At 33.5% G+C, this 10,970-nt stretch overlaps 1 protein-coding gene across 1 annotated transcript; it reads left to right on the plus strand.

Moving 5' to 3' along the window:
- Positions 1 to 7,556: 7,556 nt before the first annotated feature.
- LOC131034637 (uncharacterized) lies at positions 7,557 to 10,742 on the plus strand. The gene is made up of 3 exons (XM_057966188.2): positions 7,557 to 8,095; positions 8,489 to 10,266; positions 10,346 to 10,742. The coding sequence occupies exons 1-3, from the start codon at positions 7,642 to 7,644 to the stop codon at positions 10,565 to 10,567; spliced, it is 2,454 nt and encodes an 817-aa protein (XP_057822171.2). The 5' UTR covers positions 7,557 to 7,641; the 3' UTR covers positions 10,568 to 10,742.
- Positions 10,743 to 10,970: the final 228 nt, after the last annotated feature.

Consider the following 10,970-nt stretch of genomic DNA (forward strand, 5'->3'; position numbering starts at 1 on the left):
AACCAAATGAACCTATGTCTAAATTATAGTTAAATCGACTTCAAAACTTAATAAAATATGAAATACTCAACATAATATCACAAAACCAATTGCAAACACTAGATATCAAAATTACAAACCTAAATTTGAAAGAATCACATTTTTTTATCTATTTTAGAAAAAAAGTTGTGTTACCAAGTGAGTATCTCTCTTTAAAAATGTTGTTTATTGTTAAAAACTAATTTTTGAGGGAGATAGAAAAATGGATACAAATAGATTCCAATTTTTTTAAAAACTATATATTTAGAATCTACATACAAAATGTCACAAATCACTAGTTTACATTATCGACAAATTTCTTATGGTTTAGCGGTAATAGGTGTTCGAATGTAATTTTTTTTTTTCAAATTGTTTGTTTCAATGTCAGAGTTGGCTAAAAAGTATAACCCACTATTGTCAAATAATATTTTCTTAACTATCTGAGATTATTTCAAAGATCTCAATTCCATCTCAATCACATGTATTCCAAGAGGTAAACATAACATGAATTTATATCAAACAAAGAGAAAACACAAGAAAACATTCATGCATTTCTAATTGATGGTTTACACATTATGAAATTCCATTCATGCATATCATTCCAAAGGTAACAATTACATACCCGAATTTCTAAAAAAAAGAGAGCATTTCATAGCTAATAACTCCAAAATTAAATGCATCTTTAAATCAAACATAGAGAAGCTCACATAAGCACACATACATTATTACAACTCCCTTTTTGAAAAATGAAATCTTTCAAATAATTAAGATAAGATATTTATCAACAAAAATCAAGATATATTTCCAATTAGGCATAGGCCTACTTAATTACCTAGTTTTCCTCCCTATTTTAATAATCCAATGCTAGAATCAAAGGTAATAAACATTACTAATTTCATATCATCTAGGGGTGACACTCAAGAGATAATAATTTTTAATAATATATTCATGTTCTACCATGTCATTCTTCTCTTTCTTCACTATGCATGTTTATCGAAAGGTTTAAAGAATGAGATTCTTGACATATAACATTTCTACATGATGATCACTTGTATAATACCCACGATTAATGAAACTCTCTATTGTTAAGGTAGAATTTAGAAGGTTTAACTAATTTTATCAAGACAATGGATGTCCAAAATCCTATCAAATACTTTCATTATACTTACATTGATCAATGAATTCAAGGGACTTTAATTGAATTCTCTCATAAGACAATAACATATCTTGCATCTTATTATTAACTTTATAATCTAAATTTCAATCATTGAGCAAAAGAAGAAATAACTCCACACAATACCCTAAAGTAATATGTAATTATATCAAATGAATTTGACTTCAATAGCTTATCTATATTCCTCAAGAATAACAATACCTGTAGCATCCAACACTTTAGATGGTGAGATAATCTTGAATATTCCAAATAGTCAAGTCTTCATATTAACATAGATACTATTTAGAGTAGAATATTTTACTATCCAAACAATACAACTTAGACGCTTATGTGTTCTGAAATGTGTATTATACAATCATGGATCTCTTAAATTAAGTGATACATATAATGATTATATACAAAATAAACTCAATTTCCTATTATATAACCATTATTTAAGGTTTTTTATCCTTTATAAATCAAATTATAAATTCACTTTCTAATTGATAATAATACTTTAATATAGCTTAATAATCAACAATAATATGCTATAATAGCTCACCAATAATCTACACATAATAATATGATACTGATTATATTTAATGCTTAGTATTCTAAGAAACTTAATATAGAAAATGAAACTTGTATTAAATTTTATACACTCCAAACCAACCAAAATGACCATGATAGTTTATAAGCTAATAAATATAGAGCCTAAGCTTGCCATATAGATGCAATATACCTGCTCAAAAAACATAATCAAGTAATTCAAATGCAAGATGAATGATATGGAATATCCAACCATAAATATCCCTATTATTAGCTTTTCCATGAATAAGATAAACTAAGTTTTAATTTAATATACAAAATTTCATATTTATATTTTTATTCAAAAATAATTTTAAATATTTCTTTTCTTTTTTGGTTGGTAATAGTTATTGATTTTACTGAGAAATTGGGTTTTGAATTGGCCCGAACCAGGCGGGTCTACAATTAGGGATCCACCTCCCCAAATTCATAATTGACCCTTTAGGAGATCAATGATTACATTGCTGATTTAACTCCGCCCTCTCAAGAAAGCGGGGGATCATGCTAAAACTCCCCTCATTAGCTCTCTCATCTCTCTTCCTTTTAACTTCTATCCATCATTCCTCTCTTGCATTTTCCAATAACTTCAAATTGGAAACTCCCAAAACATCCTTCCCCCTTTTCTCTGAGCTTTACAAACTAAAATTAATCTCCCTAGAAACACACCCCAACTTTGAATTGGAGATATATTCCTCGACTCTTGTAATTTCTCAAGTGCATCCCGCTTGATTTGAACAACTACCTACATTATCACCATCTTTCACCACATCATCAAAATCTCCCGTCATACCCTATTTTATCTCCCAAGACTTTGGTGGACCTATGATTTCCTTAATCTTTGGTTCCTTTTAATTGACCCCTTTGTGCTCAGCATCCAATCCTTGAGGGATTTTTTGGTTCACCTCCACCTTCTCCACTATGTAATGCCGTGGAGTAACCTGTTTCCACCAAGTTGCTGGCCTTTCCACTCTACGCTTGTCACAAAAAGGTGCATTATGCCCAATTTAAAAACATCTCCTGCATCTAAATGAGACTCCTTCAAAGTCCACAGGTTGTACCCAACTCTACCTTTCAGAGTTGTAATAGAATTTTTTTATGGAAGTTCTTTACACATATCCATCTCAACCAAATATGAGCAAAAGTTTTGCGTGACAAATTTAAAGAACCCTTGTCAACCATCAAAAAATGACCTAAAGAATTCTCTACCACCTCAAAACAGGAATCAAACCAAAACTGCATGGGAAGATTTGGAAGCCTAATCCACAGAGGAATCCAATGTTTTTCTCCCAAAAAAGATGCAAAGTCATTCCACCCTAATCAACTACTAATAACTTTTTTTTTTTTTCTTCTGCGGGATTATTCTGTAGCCAACACACCATTTCATAGAGGGTTAAAAGTCAGATGCCATGGGTTCAACATCAACAGACGGTTGTTCTTCCAACACCATTCACTATCACCAAGGATTTTGTTCCTAACCATCTCATTTAAAAAAAATACAACAAAAAAGCCTCGAGCATGTGGATAAATTTGCACACAACCATCCACGATGGGTTCCCAATGAACAAAGATCGACTTGTGAAGATCACCTAGACTTGACCACAAAACTCTGAAACGCTCAAAAAGCCCTAAACCCAAGAAAATCCTTTCATTATGATCTACTTATTTCTCCATCTCCTCTGTTAGATTAACAATGATAGGCTTAGCCATCAGTGACATATTCATTGCAAAGGGACCAACTGATTTACCAAACCCATGAGACTGTAAATCCCTAAGTGGCACAAACGGAAACACCCCTCGCCCCATCTTGTTCCCATTCTTGGCAGCCTTAGACCATCCTTCCCCAACAATAAACCCAAAAGGGGGGCATTTCACCTGACCATGCCCCACTGCATAGCCATCCTTGCCCACACCAATGCCAGAGCCATTTTGAAAAAACTCGGCACCATCCTTCCTATCCTGTTTGGACACAACAACAAAATCCTTTCAGAAAAACCCTTGTCTTACCACAAATGCCCAACATTCACACCCTTTGTGCATAAATCCTCCCTCTTGTAGGAACCCTAGCGGTCAGATCTTGCAACAACATGTCGCAATTTTAAAGATTTCTTAATCATTGCGAATATTGGTTTTAATATTTAGATTTAAATGAATTTCTATGTATCTTATCAAGTGTTAAATTTTATGGTTATGACAAAATAAAGCATATGACAAAATGTTTAATAGATAAAATGAATTCATAACCAAAAGTATTAGAAATATAGTTAAATTAAGTGCTTGAAAATTTTTATTATCGATTTCTTTACTGGAATAGTAACTAATTTTAAAAAACTATATAGTTAAAAAAACTCGCATCTTGAATTTTAAATTTTTTTTTTTCAAAAAAGATTTAAAATACTAACTTATAATTCATCAACAAACAATTTATCAATAACAAGTTAAGTTTCACTACTTACAATACTATTTCCTAATGACAAGTACTAATAACTATATAATTTGACTAGTTGCATTTTATATAATTGTAGACATGATATTTTAAATTTTTTGTGAAGTGTGAAAAAATACTATAGATAAATATAATATAGCATTCTAATTTATATTATCAATATATATTAATTAAAATATTTATTATAAAAATACATATTGATTTAGAATATTTTAAAAGATAGAATAAATTATCTTTACCTTTTTATTTATTTTTACTAATATCGTCTTGAATATTTTTCAATATAATTTTAGAAGTTGCTTAATATGAATTGTAATAGTAAATTTAAGATTTTTTACATCATTACTAATAGTTATATCGCATTCTAATATGTATAGGATATTTATATGATGTACACAATAAATGACATAATTGAAAATTTTAATTTATTATTAGAAATATCATATTTGTTTTATTGGTGAGGATTGAGAATGTGATAAATATGCTAGTTACATAACCATTGCATTATTAGATGAGAAACCCACTTTCTTGATTGCATTTTCTATTTTGATATTCTTGAAAGTTTGGATTTTGTGATGGCTAGATGTTATCAAAATATCTTGAATAAATAAAAATAAAAAACATTGAAAAGTTCTCTTTTTTTCTAATAGTTGATGAAAGTATTGATTGATGTTTTAGATCATTGCCTTGATGTTTATGCAACATATTTAAATTTAAAGTGTCATAGGGCACTTATTTCTATGTTTATGAAGATCGTAAATGTGTTAAATGGAAAATGGAAAACTAGATATGTGATGCTATCAATCAATTGATGAATGATAGAAGACTTTCATGTTAACAAAACCAATAATTATCTTAATAGATGGGGCTTTTGCAATAGTTGGGTGTGAAAATGAATTTGTGTCTCTTTTGAAACATAATATTCTAAATTATCTTAATGATAATCTTACCGGAATCATGGGTCTGGAGAAAAACAATGCACACTAATGATAATATTACCACTCTAGTTTCGTTTAGCCACGAGGTTGCCAAGAGAAGTGCAAAAAGTATTAACACTAATATGGTTGACAAACTTGAGAAAATGTATTAGAGAAAGAATTAGGCGGTGGATGTGGACACAAATAATAAACGTAAACATGTGATGGAAGAGGAATTGAGCTCATGCATACGAACCTATGGAAACCTAAAGAGGTTAGCCGAGCAACTTGCTTAAGAGATCCAGGATTTCAAGAAAATCGTTATAAATATGACCTAGCTAGAAGCTAAAGATATTGAGGCCTTAAAGAATCTTAATTAGGTCTCTTTTGTTGGTTCTTCCTTTCTCTGCTTTTTGCTATTGGTTGGCTGCCTAAATTTACTGTTGTTATGGCGATGGTAGTGTTTTGTAATTAGGGTTTTGGGTCCCTTCAAAACCTGTTTGATCCTTAATTAAAAAACATTCCAAATATTATTTCAATACATTGCATTGTTTATCATGAGTCAATAGAGGTAGTAGATCCTTCTAAAAGGATAGTTGAGTTGTTATTTGTTGAATAAATAGGAAATAAGGTGCATTTATGGGTCAAAATTCTTGAAACAATAAGTTGAATTATATATTTATACTTATTAATAATTGATGTTTTAAATGTTGTGCATATCATTAAAAAAGATGGTTATCTAGAGGAGAAATCATAACAAGGCTTATGAAGCTTATGTGAGTTATCATAACTTTGAGAAAAAAAACATAAGAAGTGTTCATCATTGTATGGAAAGACGATGTTTTATTTTATTCACTTTTTTTTGCATATGCTTCGTGATATTTTATGTGAATTGAATAAATTGAATAATTTTTTTCAGGAAGAAAATTTAGAAATTATAATTATTAGTTTGGTTCTTTTTTTAAGGGTAAATGCTTTTGATTGTAGCCATGAATTGATGATGCCGCATATAGGGGACCTCATTCCCATAATGAAAAGTAACCAATATCACTCCAATATGGATTTTAATCTTGATGGAAAGAGTTGCACATAATGACTTACCCACCACACTATGCCATTATTGATAATTATTAGTTTGGCTCTTGATGAAGCAATATGAAATTTATATAGATGGTTTTTGAAAGAAAGGTGCATTTATAAAAGGTACATGTTATTTTTCAAATTCTTGATCAATTCTCAATTTGGATGTATTGAAGTAACAAAAGAAGATGATAAATGTGAATTACAATATATAGGTCTATTGTAATTGATGGATTTGAGTATGGAGATGTAGGAAATGTATCATGAAACCCCATATTGAAGGAACACACCAAAGTTGTCAACACTTCACGAAAGGCTATATTCAATCTCTCATTGATCGTTTGAATTAAAAAAAATAAAAATGATCTTCCTCTTTTTAATGAAATAAAACTCTTCATCCCTTCTCACTATCAAATAGATTATCAAACTCAAGATAATATCTTATAGTGTTTGTTTGATAAGCTTCTCCAATATATGTAGCATGTACGATTTCAAATAATGTTGATAAAATTGTATCCATGTTAATAGTTGCAAAAGAGAGTTAAACTCTTTTGTTGATTTCCTTTGAGTTGTCACGGTTTCAAGATGAAAGATGCATGGAGAGTTTTGTAATAGAGAATATAGGTTTATAAGCCATCATTTGAATACGATGAAGTTATGGCAAGCCATGCTTACTATTTCTATAATTATTGTTGATTGTGAAAGAGATTTTTCAAAACAAAACATCATCAAAGATGTTAGAAAGTCAAAGTTGGGTTAAGACACATTGGATGCATTAATGAGTGTATCTCTAGATGACCTTGAAGCAAATAATGTAAATTCAAATCAATTATATCATATTTGAAAGAATAAAAAGTCAAGAAAAGTCCTCAACCTTTGATATAGCATTTAAATTTTTTTTTGTTATTGTATAATGCATCAAAGAAATTTGTATATAAATTTTACAAATAACAAAAGAAAATAGTTAATTTTTTTGGAGAATTTAATTTTAAGTTTAAATATAAACAAATTATCTATTGAAAGTTTATATTAGAATATATTTTAAAATAGTATATTAATAAAATTATTTACAAATTTTATTAAAGAATAAATTTAGGTATTTCATATTTAATATATATAATAAGACCCATAAAATATTTCTATAATTAAAATGCAGCCCTCTATGTCCCTCTTGGGCGTAATAAAAGCTAATAAAATTATTCTTTGAAAGCCGTGAAAAAGTAGTCGTTTATCCGGTTTTCCACTTGTTCAATGCAGGACGAATCGAGGGACACTTGTCAAACGCCATTAAACGTGTCGAGTTGCAGAGATCACAGCGCTATGAGCAGCAGTAACCGGAAGAATGAAGAAATATGGAAGTTTTGGATCGATGGGAATGTTTGAGATCAGAGGAAATCTTGAGACTGAAATTCTGAGCTAATAGGGAAGCTTAAATAGTTAAGATGCTGAATGTTGCGGCTTTCAGTTTGGTGCTGTTGTCGTTGGTGACTGCTGGAGTATGGTCGCCCGAGCCTATTCATCAGGCAGCACAGCATCAGAGCACTGTGAAGCCAGAGGAACCTAAAGTTCTGGTGAGTGAAGCGCACGGAGTTATTGTTGTGGAATATGAAAGAAAGGGTGTTTTGGACGCTGCAAAGAAGGGTACTCATGATGCCATTCACACTGCTGCGGATTATGCTGAGCTGACAGGACACAACATTCGCAACGCGGCTTCTCAAGTGGAGGAGGCTGCTGAAAAGGCTGCCGATGTCGTCGGAAGAGGCGCTCGCAAGTTTGAGGAGGCTGGCGAGCAAGCTGTCCATGTTATCAGAAGTGGTGCTGATAAGACCAAGGATACCGTTAAATCTACTGCAGGAAAGGTCAAGGATAAGGCTGCTTCTGTGCTTCACCATCCAGGTATGTTCCTCTGGTAGACAAACAAATCATCATTGTTCTTATTTCCTTGAAACTTTTTGCAAAGATCTGTTGGAAAGAATTTTTATGTTTTTATTTCTAATTTCAATTGCAAAGTTCTGTTTGAAAGAATTCGTTATATTTTTATTTCTAGTTGCAATCTTCTATTTACTTTTCATACAAATTGTTAGTTGTCCTCTGATTCCAGAAGTATTTGAGGATTCAGAAAAAATAAAAATAAATTTTGAATTTTTCTTGTCGATTGTTTTAAACCTTTTGTCATTTTCATAATTTCATCCAATATTGTATATTTCTGTTGAAGAAATCCATATCTTTGAAATCAGTTAGGTTATAGATTTCGTATCATATTTTGTAATTTAGCCTGCGGCATGGCAGGGAGTGAGAAAGAGGTAAGTAAAGATGAGAGGGTGGAGGGGTATGTAAAGAATAAACCTGGAGAAATATACACTTCTGCAAAGGAAAAGATTTCTGAGGCTGTGGATTCCGTTAGAGATGCAGCCGCCGGAGCGAAAGAGCGTTTCAAGGACAGGTACCACGAAGCCACTTCGCACCTGCCTAAAGTCGGGCAAGGTATAGTGAATGAGGAAAATGCAGAGTTATATGGTCTTTACAGAGATTCGAACCCTGAATCTACCTGGGAGATCGCTAATGTGATAACTTTTGGAGAGCATATCGACAAGGCAGGGGAAAGCTTAAAGGACGCTAGTCGAAGATTGAGAGAGGTGGCTGCAGAGAAAATAGAGAAAATTAAAACTTTAAAAGGTGAAGCTCAGGAGAATTACAGAGAGAATGTAGAGTCGGCTGGACAAGGTTTAACCAGAAGCTTCCAGACTGTGAAGGAAAAAGCAGATGATGCATATGATTCCGCCAAAGACAAAGTTTCCGGCACCGGCGAAAAAATCAGAGGAACTGCTGAGGAGGCTTACGATTCTGCTAAAGGTAAACTCTCCGGCGTCGGACAGAACATCAAAGGAGGTGCAGAGCAAACTTATGATTCCGCCAAAGGCAAAGTTTCAGACACCGGCGAAAAAATCAAAGGAAGCGCTGGGGAGGCTTACAATTCTACTAAAGGTAAAATTTCTGGCACGGGGCAGAAAATCAAAGAAGGCGCAGAGCAAACTTATGATTCCGCCAAAGGCAAAGTTTCAGACACAGGCGAAAAAATCAAAGGAAGTACTGAGGAGGCTTACGATTCTGCGAAAGGCAAAATTTCGAGCACGGGGAAGAAAATCAAAGAAGGCACAGAGCAATCTTTCGATTCCGCTAAAGGTAAAGTTTCCGACACCGTCGAGATATTGAAAGAAAGTGCTGGTCACACCCACGATTCTGCCAAAGGCAAAGTTTCCGGCGCTGGGAAGAAAATTAAGGAGAGTGCAGAACAGGCTTTTGATTCTGTTAAGGGCAGAGTTGCAGATGTGGGCGAGAAAATTAAAGATGATGCAAAGCAGACTTATGATGCAGCAAAGGGCAAAGTTTCTGGTGACGGATATAAAACAGAGGAAACCCTAGGGAAGGCTTATGATTCTTCAAAGGATCCCACCTCTGGAGGAAAGGACAGCCAAGAGTTTGATCATGTTGAACATGGTGAAAGAATCCTTAGAATCCAGCGGGTTCTCAGACACGCCGGAGAAGTTGCCATTGAAAAGTTCCGGCAGGCCATGGACGAAGCCTATGGCAAATCCAGTAATGGTTCTCACTTATCTGAAAATGCTGACGATTTTGAGACTCGAACCACAAACCTCTTGAAAGACGCGGTTATAAATCTCACTGATGGTTCTATCAAGCAGTCGCATTTGTTGCCTTCTAGATTCGAACGGCTGCCACTTAGAGAGTCGATGAAAGTGGGAACAAGAATACTTCATTTGTTAGCATTTTCTACATTATATGGGAGCTCCGTGTGGGTGAACCTCTTGGCAGGGCACGTTCTGGCAGCCACCATTCCCAGGCAGCAGTTTGCTTTGATTCAGAGTAAAATGTACCCTCTTTACTTCAACACCATGGCATTTGGCTTGTCAATCTGCCTTCTCACTCACCCGGCCATACATCCCTCGAAGTCTGAAGCAGGCATCCAGAGATTGCTGGGCTATAATCTCCTATTTTCTCTTCTTTTCACGCTTGCCAACTTGCTTATCCTGGAGCCCAGAACAACCAAGGTATGTGTCATTCGCTCTGTGTGAGTGAATACAACTATGAAATTGACAAATCCTTGAGGATTTATATTGTTGTGTGCAGGTGGTGTTTGAGAAGCTCAGGGTTGAAAAGGAGGAAGGAAGGGGAACTGACGTAGCAGACAACACAAACGAAGACAATGTTTTAAAATGCAGAATTATGCGACTAAACAGGAAATTGAAGTTTCTTCACAGGCTTTCATCCCTTGTAAATATGCTAACATTCATGAGTCTGTCATGGCATCTGGTATATCTCTCTTCCTATATTAAGGATACAGTTGTATAAGTAGGTCTGGCAAAAGATACAGTTGTAAAAGTGTTTGTATAGGCAAAGTCGTCAATACCACTGTTGTAATTAGGGTCGAATATGTATGTATGATGCAAGGCTCACACTTCATCAGAAGTGTTTTTGATTAATACCTGTATTTATTAAATAAGTTATTTACGCCCTGTTCTGTTTTTCTTGGGAGGAAATGCCCGGGTTTTAGCCGGTGCTCCACAAAAATCTCGGAGCAATTAGCTTATGGCCACATGGAAGGGGGCTAGCTAAAATTTGTTCACATGTCTTCTTGAGAAGAACTAGCTAGGAGATTTTTCAAGGAAGGTGCATATGTTTTTATTTTATTCTTTTAAAAAACTTGAATGGGAAGGACGACTTTTAGATAAGGAATTATAGTAATTCCACTTTT

This window comes from Cryptomeria japonica, chromosome 11, assembly GCF_030272615.1.
Source record: "Cryptomeria japonica chromosome 11, Sugi_1.0, whole genome shotgun sequence".
NCBI lineage: Eukaryota > Viridiplantae > Streptophyta > Pinopsida > Cupressales > Cupressaceae > Cryptomeria > Cryptomeria japonica.

Coding starts and splice junctions, on each gene's coding strand:
- LOC131034637 (XM_057966188.2), top strand. CDS start 7,642: ATGCTGAATGTTGCGGCTTTCAGTTTGGTGCTGTTGTCGTTGGTGACT. Junction 8,096..8,488: donor TTCTGTGCTTCACCATCCAG/GTATGTTCCTCT, acceptor GCGGCATGGCAG/GGAGTGAGAAAGAGGTAAGT. Junction 10,267..10,345: donor TGGAGCCCAGAACAACCAAG/GTATGTGTCATT, acceptor TGTTGTGTGCAG/GTGGTGTTTGAGAAGCTCAG.